Source organism: Rhinopithecus roxellana, chromosome 20 (genome assembly GCF_007565055.1).
Source record: "Rhinopithecus roxellana isolate Shanxi Qingling chromosome 20, ASM756505v1, whole genome shotgun sequence".
NCBI classification, from domain to species: Eukaryota; Metazoa; Chordata; class Mammalia; order Primates; family Cercopithecidae; genus Rhinopithecus; species Rhinopithecus roxellana.
The window spans coordinates 70,957,603-70,975,044 of record NC_044568.1 but is presented as its reverse complement, the minus strand read 5'-3'; the positions used below and the strand labels follow the sequence as shown (position 1 = coordinate 70,975,044).

The following is a 17,442-nucleotide window of genomic DNA, read 5'->3' as shown; positions in this document are numbered from 1 at the left end:
AGGCCACCCCTAGACTCACGTGCCTGGCCGCCCCGCCCAGAGGCTCCCACCAGGCCTGGCGGCGCCTTGGTGGCGCGTGGGTGTCATTGGCATGTTGACCAACAGCCTCCTGCCCTGCCCAGCTGGAGCTGTGCCCCCAGCTGCATTGCCTGAGGCCTGTGGGTAGGTGGGAGGACCAGGGACGGGGACAGGGAGATCTGGGAGCTTCGGCCTTCACCACAGGGTGAGCAGGTGGAGCAGCAGGAGATGCTGGGCAAGGAGTGTGGCTGGTCCTTCCTGTGCTGCCTTCCTTTCCCTGAAGGGATTCTGCTCAGGGAGAGAGTCTAGGTGACCTAGTTTCTAGGAGTGGGGACAAGAACAGCCACACCGGGATGTGGCTGACCGTCTACCTCCATCCTAGGGGGCTGGCAGGGGCTTCTGGGATGGTTTTGGGACAGGCCTGGGGCACCAGAAGAGGCTCAGGCAGGTCTCCCGCCCCTTACCCTGGGGGTCTCCATGGGAATGAAAGCCAGGAGTTCATCAGGCACCCAGCTGGGTCGAGGGGGCGGGACCCAGCGCAGCCCAGCCCCTCCCTGGACCAGGACCTCAAATACCGGCCCCTGTCCTGGTGCCAGAGCTGCTGCTGGAGGGAGTCAGTGCAGTCCTGTGTCGGACACACCCGCAGCCTGGACCCGGGATCCCCATTCCCCTAGAACCCCTGAGCCTCGGGCCTCCGCACCCACATCCAAGGTGAGTCTTTCCGCTGGCTGAGCTGGGCCTGGATGGGTCGGACCCTCTATTCCGGCTGCAGCTTCCCGCGCAGTGAGAAGGCAGCGGTCCCTGAGAGCCTAGCAGTGCCCTGGGAGCCTGCAGAGCCCAGGGGCGGATTCTGCGTCGCACTGGCTGTCACGGGGCGGCCGCGGAGGAGAGGGGTGGGTCGGTGGGTCTGACAACAGGTCTGCGTAGGCGGCCGCTTCTGTCCCTCGCAGCCCCTCGCTCCGCGCAATGGGCGGGCCCCGGGCCCTGCTGGCCGCGCTCTGGGCGCTGGAAGCCGCCAGGGCCGCGGCGCTTCGCATCGGAGCCTTCAACATCCAGAGCTTCGGCGACAGCAAAGTGTCGGACCTGGCTTGCGGCAGCATCATCGCTAAGGTGGGGCCCCGGCCGGGGCGGGGCGGGGTGGCGTTTGGGGGTGCTGACCACGCTGACCCCGCACCCGCGACTCCTCCCCAGATCCTGGCGGGTTATGACCTCGCGCTGGTGCAGGAGGTGCGAGACCCAGACCTCAGTGCCGTGTCCACGCTCATGGAGCAGATCAACAGGTGTGGTGGGCAGGGCTCCTCGTCTCGACCCTCAACCAGGATCTCGCCCCGGCGTGGCGCCCTGACCCTGAGCGGGCCCTGTCTCTGCAGGGTGTCCGAGCACGAGTACAGCTTTGTGAGCAGCCAGCCCTTGGGCCGGGACCAGTACAAGGAGATGTACCTGTTCGTGTACAGGTGAGGGGCGGACCACAGTGAGGGGCGCGCGGGGCCGCAGGTGGGAGGCTCAGCGCGTCCCCCACATCTCCTAGGAAGGACGCGGTGTCTGTCGTGGACACATACCAGTACCCGGACCCCGAGGACGTCTTCAGCCGCGAGCCCTTCGTGGTCAAGTTCTCGGCCCCCGGCTCAGGTGAGCGGGCCCCGCCCCTCCCCTGCCGCCGGCCCGCCCCTCCCCTCCCGCCGGGACCTGACGCAGCGACCCCTTCCCGCAGCAGCGCAGAAGCTGGTGCTGATCCCGCTGCACGCGGCGCCGCATCAAGCCGTGGCGGAGATCGACGCGCTCTACGACGTGTACCTAGATGTGATCGACAAGTGGGGCACCGACGTAAGCCCACCCCTCGGTCCCGGGGTCCCTGCAGGCGCGCCCCGGGGGTCTGGGCCATGAGGGCGGGACCTCGACGACCCCTGGGGCGGCTCAGACCCGGCTCCGCGGCACCCGCAGGACATGCTGTTCCTGGGCGACTTCAACGCCGACTGCAACTATGTGCGGGCGCAGGACTGGGCCGCCATCCGCCTGAGGAGCAGTGAGGTCTTCAAGTGGCTCATCCCTGACAGCGCCGACACCACGGTGGGCAACTCAGACTGTGCCTACGACCGCATCGTGGCCTGCGGCGCCCGCCTGCGCCGAAGCCTGAAGCCCCAGTCGGCCACCGTGCACGACTTCCAGGAGGAATTCGGCCTGGACCAGACTCAGGCGAGTGGGCCGTGGGGCGGCGCTGGTCCTGGGTCCCCATAGCTGGAGGGCACGCAGACAGTAGGGAGGGGCCAGCACCCAAGGGGGGGCCACCTCAGCTCCCCTCCCTGCACCAGGGATCATTTCCAAGGGCCCTGGAGAGCCTGGCCCACCCCATGTGGAGCTCCGGGCAGGCCGGGTACCTTGACTTTCCCTCAAAGGGCCAATGGTGACACCCTCTGCCCTGGCCCCTGCCCCACCGCAGGCAGCAGCAGGGGTGGGCACCTAGGCCTCACCGGCCCTTCCCGCAGAGGCAGTGGCTTGTGGACACCCAGTGGGCCCATCCCGGTGGCTGGGGTGCACTTTTCCCCGAGGCTCTTTCTCGCCCCCCAGGCTCTCGCCATCAGCGACCACTTTCCAGTGGAGGTGACCCTCAAGTCCCACAGATGACTCGAGGCCTGGCTGGGGCAAGCCACCTGCAGACCCTGGCCCTGAGGAATGGCCCCACAGTGGTCCCTTCAGGGTAGCAGCCACCCTTCAGTGAGGCCCCAAGGCAGAGTCGGCTGGGCGTGGACCACGGGCCATGGACACCTAATGGGCTGCCCTGCAACTCCGTTTCCCATCTGTGAGACGGGCTGCATCCAGCGACCTCACGGGGTGTTGTGAGCCCCATGAGGGGCACAGAGGGCACTGCCTGGCAAATGTCTGCTCAATAAATGAGTCGCTCCCAGCCGGGCCCCACAGCTTGGCTCCCAGGCCTCTGTCCTTCCTAGGGACCTAGCCTCAGCTCCTCAGGGGCAGTCCCGCTTCCCTGAGGAAATGCAGCTCAGGGAGGCAGGCTCTGGGTATGTCTTGGGCTGCCCACCCCATGTCCTGATGGGACTTGGCCGCCCCCAGAGCCTGTTGGCCCTGGAAGGCAGCTCAGGGACCCTCCTTGCTCATTCTCTGTGCAAACTACAAATGCTCTCAGGAGCCTGTACTGTGAGCACAGCTGGGACAGGGATGGCGCTGACACACCAGCCTCCTGGGCCCTTGGGGGGTCTCAGAATAGCTCTCCCCAGGCCCACCCCGCAGCCCCCACTCCAGGGCCCTGCGGGGGCCCCCAGGCACTTGTCTCAGGAGCCTGGTCTCACCCAGCACTGCAAGGGGAGGCTGGCCCCCGTTGGTCAGCAGTCCTGGAGCTTTTGGGGAGCCTGAGAGCAGTAGGTGGGCTGGACTCCTCCCTGCTGAGGTAGGTGGCTTGGGACTAAGGTCCCGTGCAAAGAACTGCACAGCTCGCTATGGCTCAGCCCTTCAAGTTTGCTGCCCTGTGCCCTGGGCAAGGCCACCACATTAGGATTGGGAACAGGCAGGCCCATGGGTCCACTGGGTCACTGATGGGGGCCCGATGAGGTTTCTGGTTTTTGAAACATCACATGTTAGCAAGGTGTGGGAACTTGGTCTGAATTGCATGGGAGGAAAAACCTTTGTTTCAAGGATTTGGATGAGTTTGGTTCTTGCAAAATCCTTCTTAAAGGACATTTGGGCCCGGGTGCGGTGGCTCAAGCCTGTAATCCCAGCACTTTGGGAGGCCGAGACGGGCAGATCACGAGGTCAGGAGATCAAGACCATCCTGGCTAACATGGTGAAACCCCGTCTCTACTAAAAAATACAAAAAATTAGCCGGGCGAGGTGGCGGTCGCCTGTAGTCCCAGCTACTCGGGAGGCTGAGGCAGGAGAATGGCGTGAACCCGGGAGGCGGAGCTTGCAGTGAGCTGAGATCCGGCCACAGCACTCCAGCCTGGGCGACAGAGCGAGACTCCGTCTCAAAAAACAAACAAACAAACAAACAAAAAAAAAAAACAAAAAAAAACCACGACATTTGGAGCCCTGGCAGCATAGCTGCCTCCAGAGTCCCACTCCCGCCGGCTCAGGATCCCCCAGTTGCTCTGATTCACTGTCCACTCCCTTCATCCTGATGAGTAAGGGCAGTGGCCAAAAGGCTTTTCTCTGGGGAGTCCTGTGTGGGGGCCAAGACCACCTGGCCTCACACCTAAGAGCAGGCAGTCCAAAGGCCGGAATGGACGACCAGGGACTTGATTGACGATTCTGCCTTGGGAATGGAGACAGTGGTGACCTCACCAGGTCCAGAATGGCGCCCCCTGCCAGTCACAGTCCCAAGTCAAAAGGCTGCTCTCAACTCCCCTTGCCTGCGGGGCACAGGCACCCGTGTGTGTTTGTGTGTGGTTGGGCCTTGGGTCACCGGGCTACGAGGAACAGGAACTTCTATGTAAAATCAGTCAAATGAAACGCTGGCAGTAATTTGAAGTTGAAAAATGCCTTGTTTAAGACCACCCTGGGACCCAGAGGGGCACGCATGGCTGTAAGTCTGTGGCAGCCCAGCCATTAGCGTTTCTTTTCTTTGAGCCTCTCTAAGTACAGCTGCAGGGACTTCTGGATGGAGTCTTTGGAGATGAAGCTGACGAAGTTCTGCACGTCCGCATCACGCTGCGTGATCAGGCGGCTGGCTGTGGCCTTTCGCATCATGGCCTTCGTCAGCTGTCGAGCATGGTCTAAAGAAAATGGGACCTACCACTGAAATCCCGCTTTCAGGGCAGTGGGGTGACTCCCAACTTACATTTATTTATTTATTTTTTTGAGATGGAGTCTTGCTCTGTTGCCCAGGCTGCAGTGGTGGGATCTCGGCTCATTGCAACCTCTGCCTCCTGGGTTCAAGTGATTCTCCTGCATCAGCCTCCCGAGTAGCTGGGATTACAGGCATGCGCCACCACGCCCAGCTAATTTTGCATTTTTAGTAGAGATGGGGTTTCCCCATGTTGGCCAGGCTGGTCCCGAACTCCCGAGCTCAGGTGATCCACCCATCTCGGCCTCCCAAAGTGCTGGTTTTACAGGCATGAGCCACCATACCTGGCCCTAATTTTTTCTTTTTTTTTAAGAGAAAGATCTTCTCTGTCACCCATACAGGAGTGCAGTAGTGTGATCATGACTCACTGCAGCCTTGAATTCCTGGGCTCAGGTGATCCTCTCACCTCAGCCTCCCGAGTAGCTGGGACTACAGGCGTGCACCACACCGCCTGACCAATTTTGTATTATTTATTTATTTTTGAGATGGAGTCTCTGTCGCCCAGGCTGGACTACAGTGGCATGATCTCAGCTCACTGCAACCTCCACCTCCTAGGTTCAAGCAATTCTCCTGCCTCAGCCTCCTGAGTAGCTGGGATTATAGAACCGTCACCACGCCTGGCTAATTTTTGTATTTTTAGTAGAGAAGGGGTTTCACCATGTTGGTCAGGCTGATCTTGAACTCCTGACCTCAGGTGATCCACTCGCCTTGGCCTCCCAAAGTGCTGGGATTACAGGCGTGAGCCACCACGCCCGGCCACTTAACGTGTTATTTTCACTCAATTATATTATGAAGAATATTTCCATGGTGCAGGAGGCTGAGGCAGGAGAATGGCGTGAACCCAGGAGGTGGACGTTGCAGTGAGCTGAGATTGTGCCACTGTACTCCAGCCTGAGAGACTGAGTGAGACTCTGTCTCAAAAAAAAAAAGAAAAAAAAATATTTTTCCATGCCACTGAATATTGTCTTACAGGACGGGAAATGGCAGAACAGCCTTCAGTTACTTGTATCAGGGTTGGTAAATCTGGCTTCCCAAGGCCCTGAAGCTATGAATGGTTTTTACTTTTTTGAGACCGAATCTGTGTTGCCCAGGCTGGAGTGCAGTGGCATGATCTTGGTTCACTGCAACCTCGGCCTCCCAGGTTCAAATGCTTCTCTGGCCTCAGCCTTCCCGAGTAGGTGGGATTATAGGCACCTGCCCCCACACCTGGCTAATTTTTATATTTTTAGTAGAGACGGGGTTTCGCCATGTTGGCCAGGCTGGTCTCAAACTCCTGACCTCAGGTGATCCACTCGCTTTGGCATCTCAAAGTGCTCGGATTACAGGCCTGAGCCACTGTGCTGGGCTGGTTTTTACATTTTTGAGGAGTTGAAAATCAAAAGGTTAGTATTTTGTGACAAGTGAAAATTATGTGAAACTCAAATTTCAATGTCCATCAATCTTTTTTTTTTTTTTTCTGAGATGGAGTCTTGCTCTGTCACCCAGGCTGGAGTACACTGGCATGATCTTGGCTCACTCCAACCTCTGCCTCCCAAGTTCAAGTGATTCTCCTGCCTCAACCTCCCAAGTAGCTGTAATTACAGGCACGTGCCACCATGCCCGACTCATTTTTGTATTTTTTTTTTTCTTTGAGACAGAGTCTTGCTCTGTTGCCCATGCTGGAGTGCAGTGGCGTGATCTTGGCTCACTGCAAGCTCTGCCTCCCGGGTTCACGCCATTCTCCTGTCTCAGCCTCCCAAGTAGCTGGGACGACAGGCGCCTGCACCCATGCCCGGCTAATTTTTGTATGTTTAGTAGAGACGGGGTTTCACTGTGTTAGCCAGGATGGCCTCGATCTCCTGATCTCGTGATCCGCCCACCTCGGCCTCCCAAAGTGCTGGGATTACAGGCGTGAGCCACCACGCCCGGCCCATTTTTGTATTTTTAGTAGAGATGGGGTTTCACCATGTTGGCCAGGCTGGTCTCGAACCCCTGATCTCAAGTGATCTGCCTGCCTCAGCCTCCCAAAGTGCTGAGATTACAAGGTGTGAGCCACCGCGCCTGGCCCAGTGTCCATAAAGCTTTGCCAGAACACAGCTACACCTGTCAGTTTACGTCTCCTCCGTGGCTGCTTTCTGCCACAAAGGTCTTACCTACAGAGCCCACAAGCCACCTGGCCCTTTAGAGATGGCATTTGCTGGGCCTGGTGTATACCGTCGCTGACATGACCAGCTCTATTTCTATGAAGTGGACAACTGTCTTTGTGGTAGGTTGAAAAGTGTGTCCCAAAAGATAGGTCCAATTCCTAACCACAGCTCTGGAACCTGGAAGTGTGACCTTATTTGGAAAGAGTCTCTGCAGATGTAATTAAGTTGGGATCATCTTGGATTTAGGGTAGGTCCTAAATCACATGGCAGGCGTCCTGAGAATGGAGAGACCTGAGACCCATGAAAACACAGGGGAGAAATCCACGTAAGGATGGAGGCAGAGATTAGAGCAAGGTGTCCACAAGCCCAGGGAGGCCTGGAGCCAGAAGTGGGCAGGGGCACGAAGGAGCCTCCCCTGGAGCCCAGGGAGGAAGGGCAGCCCTGCCCACACCTTGATTTTGCACCTCTGGTCTCCAGCACCGTGAGATCAACTTCTGTGGTCTGGGCCACCCGGTCTGTGCTGCGTTGTTACAGCAGTCTCCTGACACCCACATGACTATGATTCTAAACAGTCTACTGCAGTCACGATGTCCACAGAGAACCTCTGGGTAGAGAACCTTCTGGTCTCCCCAGCATCATCGGGCGCCCGCCATGCCCTGTGCCTCACCTGGTGTGGTCATCCACTGGGCTATCGCTGACAGCGCAGTGCTCTGCACCTGCTCCTCTGGGACCACCTGGTCCACTATGCCCACCTGCAGGGCCTCTGCCGGTGGGAAAAGTAGCCCCAGCTGCAGCGCACGCTCGGCCGCCCGGTGCCCGATGACGTTCTCCAGGGTGTCTTTGAACCTGGAACGCAGACACCCGCTCACCACGTGGCCCCAGGTGGGTCGGTTCCCTCCACGACAAGCATGGAGTGTGGCTACAGCCCCGGACCTTACCAGAAAGGGGCGACGATACCCAGCTGGGTCTCGTTGAGTCCTATGCAGTACCTGGGGTTGTCTGCCAGGACACGGTAGTCACAGGTCAGGGTCATCAGGCAGCCTCCAGCAGGGCAGGCTCCCTGCAGGGAGAGGCCAGACAGGGCTCTTAGACTCTTATTTGCTGCTGGTCCCAACCGCATTCCAGAGGGCAGGGTCCAAGGATGCCAAGTAGGGCCTGTGCCTTCGGTGTGCCCCAACCCCCACAGGGCTCCATACCCACAATGGTCTGGGCTGGGCTGGGTGTGTACCAGGAAATGGATGGGGAAGGAACTGGCCCCTTAGTGCTCGGCAAGGAGGGTCTGAGGCTCGTCCTCAGCCCAGGGTCATTAGTTCTTAGGCAACAGAAAATCACTTTTTAAAACCATTCAGTTAGGGGAGCAAGTTGCTTGTCCTCTCAGAGCTTTTACTCAATGCTAAAATGCCACATAAGGATTTAGTCAGAGCTGTCATGCCCCACGGGGGCCCCATTACCACCCCAGCAGCTAGCGCCACCAGAATGTCCTGGGAACCCCACACTCACCCTGTGGTCACTGCAGGCACCCACTGCCCCGCACAGGACCCATCCTGTCTGCATGGCCATGCACCCTTGAGGCTTCTCTCACACCAGCCCTCCCCTTCACCAGGCTCTGGCCCACACCCAACGTGTCACAGCCACCCCACAGGACACCCTGGTTCCCGAGGTTGAGCCTCCACGTTGTCCTCAGCTTCCCTGGCCTTCCTTGGGGAGGGATGGAGTGATGTTTCCAAAATGTGGGTCCGATCACCCACTCACCACACACAGCCTCCACCCAGGCTGGCATCAACCCCAGGCCCTGGTCCCTACCCACTGGCTCTTTTCTGGGTCTTGTCTGACAGACCCAGGCAGGCCCCTCACCTGAGGCCCACCTTTTCAACACGCCATGCGGTCTGCAATGGCACTCATCTGTGCACATCTCAGGGTCTCCCCAACCATTCCCTTCCCCTGTGAGAGATTCCAAGGGCAGGACAGTGTCTGCCCCACCCCCCGGGGCTGGCCCAGAAGAGCCAGCGAGGCCACCTGGTACTGGGGACACTCACATTGATGGCGGAGACCAGCACCAGGTTGGACTGGTAGAACCGCAGCCACAGCTCCTGCACTGCCTTCCAGAACTCGGCATAGTGGGCGGGGCTCCTCCCACACATCTCTGTCAGGTCCAGGCCTGCCGAGAAGACACCCGGGCAGTCCTGCAGGGGGCGCCAGGGCCACGCACCCATCAGAGTCCACCTCCCAGCTGGCATCACAGCAGGAAGACTGAGGAGCCCAAGTGCCCAAGGCACACGAGGGCCAGGTCACACTCAGGGTGTGGGTGCTGCCCCCATGGAGCCAGGACTAGGCGCTTCAAGGACTCGGCCTAGGCTTCTCCTGGACCCGGCTTCCCTGTACTTTCCAGAACATTCTTCCCTTTCCTGCTTCAAACTGGATAGGAGAAGACAGGCAGGGCCAGGCACCTCCCAGGGACATCAGAGCGCCGGCCCTCTGGCTCTGCACGCCCGGCTCGGGCAGAGGAACCCAAAGGTGTGGTGAAGACTCCTGAGAGTTCAGAGGAGGTGCATGTTCTGAATCATTCACCCACAAAGGGCCAAGCAAGCCACGGACCGCCATGTGGACCAGGAAGTGCTAGGGTGGGAGAAGGATCTGGAAAGTGTGGGTTTCTCAAGAGCTACCAAGGGCGGGCGAGGGGTGAGCACAGGTGGGAGGGACCCTCCCATGGCTAGAGTAGCGGGTGCCAGCACGGGGGCCTCAGACGCCCAGTCAGGGCTGCTGGCCAGGGAGGTGGGCTCGGGGAGGAGTGGAAAACCCACCCTGGGGCCCCTGCACAGTCACAGCACCCTGAGCAAACAACAAAGGTGCCTTCCCCTCTGCACGACACAGCACGTTTTCCTCCCGAGGGCCGGATGCCCCAAGGCTGTGGGTGAACTTGTTCCTGCAGCCAAACCCAGCTCACCCTGATTCACACAAGCAGAGGTGGGCAGATGTTTACCCCACACTGTCCACAGAAAGGACGACAACCACCTAATGTGTGTGAGGAGGCAGGGGCCGGGACAGATGGGATGGCCTCCACATCCTCAGGTCATGTGAAAAAGCCAGGAGCGGTGCGGGTGTGCAACGCAGCTCCACTGTGCCCAAACAGACGTGAGCTGCCGCCGCACAGAATGGGCAGGCGGGTTCTTTGTTTCTACAAAACGCGTTCTACTTCCATTACTCAAGACCCAGGCCCGGCGTAGTGGCTCATGCCTGTAATCCCAGAGATTTGGGAGGCCAAGATGGGAGGACTGCTTGAGGCCAGGAGTTCAAGACCAGCCTGGGCAACACAGCAAGACCCCATCTGTACAAAAAAGTAAAAATTAAGCAAAAAAATTAACCAGGGGCAATGGCTCACACCTGTAATCCTAGCGCATCGGGAAGTTGAGGTGGGAAGACTGCTTGAGCCCAGGAGTTCAAGACCAACATGGGCAACAAAGACACTGTCTCTACCAAAAATTTTTACAATTTTCAAGATTCAAGAACCGCTTGAACCCAGGAGGCGGAGGTTGTAGTAAGCCAAGATCACGTCACTGTACTCCAGCCTGGGCAACAGAGAGACATTTTGTCTCAATAAGTACATAAGGCTGGACACGGCCAGCACTTTGGGAGGCCAAGGTGGGCGGATCACTTGAGGTCAGGAGTTCTAGGCCAGGCCCTGTAAAGCTACCCCAGCCTCCGAGGACCCCTCACTCCTGTCACCTCGGCCATGGCCCACCTCCCCTCAGGGGTCTCATCCTCCTGGGCCTGACACTACTTATTGCCCCTCCGCGACCCTGGTAATGACATCGTTCCCACAGATGCCACGCCTAGCGTTCGCCAGCACTCAGGCAACACTTAGAGTCCCCTGAACAAGAACTCAGACCAAAGAGGTTCCCCTCTGAGAACTTGCCCCGAAGACTGGCCCACAGAGGATCAGAGAGCATGGGCATTGTTCGCAGGACTGGCTCAGGGCACCCAAGTGATCCTAGCGGGGAGCACCCCAGGAACCCACCACCAGGTGTGCTTAGGATCCAAGGTGACCCCATAGATGCATGGCTCTCCCTCACTCGCTGCCCACAGCTCTCCCCAGTGTCCGCCTGGATGACGGCCCAGGCCAGGAAGGGTGTCTCCCGGGAATTCTGCCTACCGGGAAGGAAGTATCCCGGGAAGGCTGTCTCTTGGGAAAGCTGTCTCCTGGGAAGGTTATCTCCCAGACTGGCCCACCTCCACCTTTGGGAATGATCTGCTTGAGGCCCGTGACAGTTTGGCTCCCTGCTGGGGCACACCCAGACCGTGCTCCTGGAAGCCTCCCGTGGAGGCACCTGGAGTCCAGGGTGGTGGGGCTGCTAGCTGCCTGCACCACCTGCCGGCACAGGCTCTGCCTCTTCCCATGTGCAACAGGCCTGTGCTCCTATCAGAGAACTTGGGCAGGGGTAGGGAGCGGAACGGACACCTACGGAGGTCAGGACGACACCGCGGAAGCTCCTGTCACTCTCCAGCTTCTCCAGGCAGATGACCAGCTCCGTCAGAAACTCCAGGCTCAGGGTGTTCACCGGGGGGTTCTTCAATTTCATCACAGCCACCCCTAATTTAAAAAATGAGAAGAGATGTAATCCCAGCACTTTGGGAGGCCGAGACGGGCGGATCACAAGGTCAGGAGATCGAGACCATCCTGGCTAACCCGGTGAAACCCCGTCTCTACTAAAATATACAAAAAACTAGCTGGGCGAGGTGGCAGGCGCCTGTAGTCCCAGCTACTCAGGAGGCTGAGGCAGGAGAATGGCGTGAACCCGAAAGGCAGAGCTTGCAGTCAGCTGAGATCCAGCCACTGCACTCCAGTTTGGGCGACGGAGCGAGACTCCGTCTCAAAAAAAAAAAAAAAAAAAAGAGAGAGAGAGAGAGAGAAAAGAGAAAGCTCACACCTGGCACTGGAAAAGCACTCTGACGAGCCTGCACCCTCAACCAAGCCGTGATAGCTGTGCATTTGGGGGGTTTTGTTTACTTATTTATTTATTTAGAGACGGAGTCTCACTCTGTCGCCCAGGCTGGAGTGCAGTGGCGTGATCTCAGCTGACTGCAAGCTCCGCCTCCCGGGTTCACGCCATTCTCCTGCCTCAGCCTCCCGAGTAGCTGGGACTACAGGCGCCCGTCACCACGACCGGCTAATTCTTTTGTATTTTTAGTAGAGACAGGGTTTCACCGTGTTAGCCAGGATGGTCTCAATCTCCTGACCTTGTGATCCGCCCACCTCGGCCTCCCAAAGTGTTGGGATTACAGGTGTGAGCTACCGTGCCCGGTCCTATTTTTTTTTGAGATGGAGTTTCGCTCTTGTTGCTCTGGTTGGAGTGCAATGGGATGATCTTGGCTCACCGCAGCCTCCGCCTCCTGGGTTCAAGCGATTTGACTGCCTCATCCTCCCGAGTAGCTGGGATTACAGGTGCGTGCCCCTACACCCAGCTAATTTTGTATTTTTAGTAGAGACGGGGTTTCTCCATGTTGGTCAGGCTGGTCTTGAACTCCCGACCACAGGTGATCCACTCGCCTCGGCCTCCCAAAGTGCCAGGATTACAGGCGTGAGCCACAGTGCTTGGCCTGGGGGTTATTTTTTATTAATTCTTATTATTTTTGAGACAGAGTCTCGCTCTATCACCCAGGCTGGAGTGTAGGGGTGTGATCTCTGCTCACTGCAGCTTTGACCTCCTGCGCTCCAGTGATCCTCCCAACTCAGTATGCTGAGTAGCTGGGATTACAGGCACGGGCCACCATGCCCAGTTAATTTTTTTGATTTTTTAGTACAGACGAAGTCTCATTTTGTTGCCCAGGCTGGTCTTGAATTCCTGAGTTCAAGTGGTCCTTCTGCCTCAGGCTCCCAAAGTGCTAGAGTACAGGAGTGAGCCTATTGTTTTTTAAATTGAAGTAAGATCGATATAACATAAATTAACAATTTCATTTATTCCATATAAACTGCATGCTTTTTAAATTAACCATTTTCTTTCTCTCTCTTTCCTTCATTTTTTTTTTTTGAGACGGAGTCTCACTCTGTCGCCCAGACTGGAATAGAGTGGCGTGATCTCGGCTCGCTGTAAGCTCCGCCTCCCGGGTTCACGCCATTCTCCTGCCTCAGCCTCCTGAGTAGCTGGGACTACAGGCACCCGCCACCAATCTCTGCTAATTTTTTTGTATTTTTAGTAGAGACCGTGTTAGCCAGGATGGTCTCGATCTCCTGACCTCGTGATCTGCCTGCTTCGGCCTCCCAAAGCACTGGGATTACAGGCGTGGGCCTCTGTGCCCGGCCTCTTTATTATTTTTTTTGACAGTCTCACTCTGTCATCAAGGCTGGAGTGCAGTGATGCAATCTCAGCTCACTGCAACCTCCACCTCCTGGGTTCAAGTGATTCTCCTGCCTCAGCCTCCGGAGTAGCTAGGACTACAGGCATGCACCTCTACACCCAGCTAGTTTTTGTATTTTTAGTAGAGATGGGGTTTCACCATGTTGGTTGGCCAGGATGGTCTTGATCTCTTGACCTCGTGATTCACCCACCTCGGCCTACCAAAGTGCTGGGATTACAGGCGTGAGCCACTCTGCCCAGTCAAATTAATCATATTCTATCTTTATTTTTTTTTGAGACAGAGTCTCGCTCTGTCACCCAGGCTGGAGTGCAGCAGTGCGATCTCGGCTCACTGCAGCCTCTGCCTCCTGAGTTCAAGTCATTCTTCTGCCTTAGCCTCCCGAGAAGCTGGAATTACAGGCACACACCACCATGCCTGGCTAATTTTTGCATTTTTAGTAGAGAAGGGGTTTTACCAGGTTGGCCAGGCTGGTCACGAACTCCTGACCTCAGGTGATCCTCCTGCATCGGCCTCCCAAAGTGTTGGGATTATAGGCATGAGCCACTGTACCCAGCCTAAATCAGCCATTTTTAAGTGAACAAGTCAGGCACTTACATAATTCAGTATACTGACTGTGTTGTGCAACTATCGCCACTGCCTAGTTCCAAAATCTTTTCATTGTCCCCAAAAGAATCCCTGTCCCCATTAGCAGTTGCTCCCCATCCCACCCCCAGCCCCTGGCAGCCGCCAATCTGCGTTCTGTGTCTACGGTTCTGCCTGCTCCGGCCATTCCATATCATCAGGATACCACAGTATGTGGGCTTTGTGGCCGGCTTTTTCCACTGAGTATCATGTGTTCAAGGCTCATCCATGTGGTCATTACTATTTATGTTTTTTTACATTTTTATTTATTTATTTATTTTTTGAGACAGAGTCTTGCTCTGTCGCCCAGGCTGGAGCGCAGTGGTGCGATCTCGGCTCACTGCAAGCTCTGCCTCCTGGGTTCATGCCATTCTTCTGCCTCAGCCTCCCAAGCAGCTGGGACTACAGGTGCTCACCACCACGCTCGGCTAATCTTTTTTTGTATTTTTAGTAGAGTCGGGGTTTCACCGTGTTAGCCAGGATGGTCTCGATCTCCTGACCTCGTGATCCACCCATCTTGGCCTCCCAAAGTGCTGGGATTACAGGCTTAAGCCACCTCGCCCGGCCAGGTATAAACATTTTTATGTACACATACACACACACACATACACACACATTACCTCCAGAAAAAAAGGAAAAGTGTTGGTGCAATGACAATTTTTTACCCAGGTGCCTCCCCGCTTCACCATATAAAAACACAAAGTAAGCTGGGCACGGTGGCTCACGCCTGTAATCCCAGCACTTTGGGAGGTGGAGGCAGGCAGATCACGAGATCAGGAGATCGAGACCATCCTGGCTAACACGGTGAAACCCCGTCTCTACTAAAAATACAAAAAAAATTACCTGGGCGCCTGTAGTCCCAGCTACTCGGGAGGCTGAGGCAGGAGAATGGTGTGAACCCGGGAGGCGGAGCTTGCAGTGAACAGATATTGTGCCACTGCACTCCAGCCTAGGCGACAGAGCGAGACTCCGTCTCAAAAAAAAAAAAAAAAAAAAAAAAAGGTAGACAAAAAGACAAAGTAGAGTTTGGGGTCAGAAAGCCAGGCCTGACTGAGATTGCAGTGAGCCAGGACCGCGCCATTGCACTCCAGCCTGAGCGACAGAGATGCTGTCTCAAAAAAAAAAATAAATTTTTTTTTGCATTTTGTTGTGGTACATTCAAATATGCTACAGAAATGATCCCTTCAGAAACTCAGTTTTTACAAAAATCAGTGGACATGGTGGTTGGCCCCTGTAATCGGAGCTACTTGGGAGGCTAAAGAGGGAGAGCTGCTTGAACCCAGGAGGCACAGGCTGCAGTGAGCCGAGATTGCGCCACTGTACTCCAGCCTGGCGAAAGAACAAGACTCCATCTCCAAAAATAAAGAAAAGAAACTCAGTTTGTAGTTGGTCTTGGTTTGTCCCTCTCAGTTTGTAGAAGGAGCCCAGACAGAGAGGAGGGAACCAAAAAGAGGCACCGGGAGCCGGGTGTCCTGAAGCTGTGCAGTGTGGGCACAGCCCTGAGTCTGGGGGGTTGGGGAGGGCAAGGGCTGTGACCTACTTGCGGAGGGGGAGGGCCTCCTCTCAGGAGCCACAGCAGGGACTGAGGCCTGCACGGGGAGGTCCGGGTCAGCATGTCCTGGATGAGGAACTGCTGGTGCCTGGGCCGTGCCCTCTTGGTGCCCTCAGCTCGGCCTCCTGTCTGGAGGGAGCGCGCAGGCTTCTCTTCCAAAAGTACTTTTTCTATCCTTTCCAGTGGGTTTTACCAAGGGTTCTGACGGGAGGGTGGGTACGAGATTCTGTGCCACATGGGAGTGTTAACAAACATTTTATTCCAAAATATTCTTTTCCACTTCCAATTGAATAACTTAGATAACAGCTCATATCTTCGCTTATTTACTTATTTATTTAGAGACGGAGTCTTGCTCTGTGGCCCAGCTGGTGTGCAGAGGCACAATCTCGGCTCACTGCAGCCTCCACTCCCAGGTTCCAGCGATTCTTCTGCCTCAGCCTCCCAGGCAGCTGGGATTACAGGCAGGCACCACCACACCCAGCTAATTTTTTTCTTTTATATTTTTTAGTAGAGATGGGGTTTCATCATGTTGGCCAGACTGATCTCGAACTCCTGACCTCAGGTGATCCGCCTGCCTCAGCCGCTCAAAGTGCTAGGATTATAGGCGTGAGCCACCGCGCCCGGCCCCCTACAACTTTAAAAACAGAAACTTTTGTCTCATGACGAACGAATCCAGGTAGAGAGGCAAGGTTCTGTTTCGAACCTTGGGTTCTAAACAGCAACTGAGCGTCGACAGACGTGGTTCTCCGATAGCGCCCCGCGAGCGCGGACGCCCGCGCTCCCTCGGTGCCGCCCGCTCACCTGCGCCCGCGTCCGGCTCCACCAACACCCGCTGGCTCCCGAAGCGCCGCGCGCCGTCTCCCCCGCCGTCCGCCTGCTCTGTCCGCCCGAGGGCCGCGCCCGGGAGCTGGCCCCCTGCGAAGGCAGCGCGGAGGAGCCCGTTAGTTCCACGTCCCGGCCCCGGCCCCGGCCCCGGCCCCGACCCCTGCCAGCCCCGGGTCTCGCACCCGCGCGGAGCAGAACGCGCGCCGGGACTCGCAGAGCAGCCGCCAGCGCCATCTTGACCAGAACGCGCCTGGTGAAGGTCGCGTGTTAACTTGTCTCCTGGGGAGGGGGCGGAGTCCTCCCCCAGGAGCAGGCCCCGCCCCGTTCCCAGAGGCCGCTCAACGCCTCCACCTACCGGCGGAAGCAGCCGCCCACCGCCCGCCGGGTTCATCACGGGCAGCCGCGCGCTTCAGGGGCAGGCACCTAGATCCGGGGCAGGGCTGGCCTACAGGGAGACGCAAGGAGGTGCGGACCCACTGCTGACGCAGCCACGACCAGCGCAGCGCCAGGGCAGGCTCTTCTACCGCGCGGGACACCGTAGGCAGGAGGCTGCCGGTGTTCGTGACCGCGAGCTCTAGGCCAGGCTCAGCTATTGCAGCATCGGCGCTGGAAAGGCGATCAAAGCAATGAGCCCTACACACGGGGTCCGTGAGGGAGGCCAGGGGCTGCCTGGAGTGAGCCCAGCCTCCCGCCCCTTTGGGAACAGGATCAGAGCTGCAGGTTTAGTCACCGAAGTGGGGGTGGGGGCAGCAGAACCTGGCGGTAAGAACAGGCCACACGCCTTGCTCAGCACAACGCCAAGTGCACAAAGGTCGGACCCCAGTGGCACCTTACATTTTTATTTGTAGAGAAATGCCAAAGGATAAGAATACAGTCTGTTCCCACGGGGCCATAAGCGGGAGCTGGGGAGTGGGCCTTTGTACTGTCTGGTGTGGGGTCTTGGTCCGACCACTGGCAGCACTGGGCAGTAAGGTCCCATCAGTTTTGGGTGGTATCAACTTTTGTTCTCATCTTAAGCATTTCCAATTCTTCCTTGTGTCCCAAACCAATTTTTGAGGTGGAAAAATGGCCACTTAATGAAGGAGGAAGCAAGCCTGGCATGGCAACACACACCTGTAACTCGTGACTCAGGACCAGCTGGGCAACATAGC

General features: G+C 57.1%; 2 protein-coding genes across 6 annotated transcripts; one reads left to right on the top strand and one right to left on the bottom strand.

The window, feature by feature from the left end:
• The first annotated feature begins 463 nt into the window (after window positions 1-463).
• On the top strand, window positions 464-2,933 carry DNASE1L2 (deoxyribonuclease 1 like 2). Of its 4 annotated transcripts, none has more exons than XM_030925160.1 (8): window positions 464-729; window positions 946-1,128; window positions 1,210-1,298; window positions 1,389-1,472; window positions 1,547-1,647; window positions 1,733-1,842; window positions 1,960-2,211; window positions 2,584-2,933. In XM_030925160.1, exons 1-8 carry the CDS (start codon window positions 496-498, stop codon window positions 2,638-2,640), a joined length of 1,110 nt encoding a protein of 369 aa, XP_030781020.1. In that variant the 5' UTR covers window positions 464-495; the 3' UTR covers window positions 2,641-2,933. The 4 variants fall into 4 exon arrangements, with proteins under 4 accessions (XP_030781020.1, XP_030781019.1, XP_030781021.1 ...); XM_030925159.1 differs by having other exon boundaries at window positions 1,730-1,842; XM_030925161.1 differs by having other exon boundaries at window positions 602-729; window positions 969-1,128; window positions 1,730-1,842.
• Window positions 2,934-4,491: 1,558 nt separating this feature from the next.
• ECI1 (enoyl-CoA delta isomerase 1) lies at window positions 4,492-16,562 on the bottom strand. 2 transcript variants are annotated; one of them, XM_010387883.2, is made up of 7 exons: window positions 16,474-16,562; window positions 16,268-16,381; window positions 11,400-11,527; window positions 8,976-9,122; window positions 7,878-7,999; window positions 7,607-7,785; window positions 4,492-4,742 (listed from the first exon to the last, which is right to left on the bottom strand). In XM_010387883.2, the coding sequence occupies exons 1-7, from the start codon at window positions 16,523-16,525 to the stop codon at window positions 4,576-4,578; spliced, it is 909 nt and encodes a 302-aa protein (XP_010386185.1). In that variant the 5' UTR covers window positions 16,526-16,562; the 3' UTR covers window positions 4,492-4,575. The 2 variants fall into 2 exon arrangements, with proteins under 2 accessions (XP_010386185.1, XP_010386186.1); XM_010387884.2 differs by lacking the exon at window positions 8,976-9,122.
• Window positions 16,563-17,442: the final 880 nt, after the last annotated feature.

What these genes read in the sequence shown, in the direction of transcription:
- ECI1 (XM_010387883.2), bottom strand. Translation starts at nt 16,525, where the DNA reads ATGGCGCTGGCGGCTGCTCTGCGAGTCCCGGCGCGCGTTCTGCTCCGC. An exon ending in TGCTGGTCTCCGCCATCAAT is followed by an intron (nt 8,000 to 8,975) that starts GTGAGTGTCCCC and finishes CTCTCCCTGCAG; the next exon opens with GGAGCCTGCCCTGCTGGAGG. An exon ending in GGTATCGTCGCCCCTTTCTG is followed by an intron (nt 7,786 to 7,877) that starts GTAAGGTCCGGG and finishes TCTGCGTTCCAG; the next exon opens with GTTCAAAGACACCCTGGAGA.
- DNASE1L2 (XM_030925159.1), top strand. Translation starts at nt 496, where the DNA reads ATGGGAATGAAAGCCAGGAGTTCATCAGGCACCCAGCTGGGTCGAGGG. An exon ending in CCTCCGCACCCACATCCAAG is followed by an intron (nt 730 to 945) that starts GTGAGTCTTTCC and finishes AGGTCTGCGTAG; the next exon opens with GCGGCCGCTTCTGTCCCTCG. An exon ending in TCGGCCTGGACCAGACTCAG is followed by an intron (nt 2,212 to 2,583) that starts GCGAGTGGGCCG and finishes CTCGCCCCCCAG; the next exon opens with GCTCTCGCCATCAGCGACCA.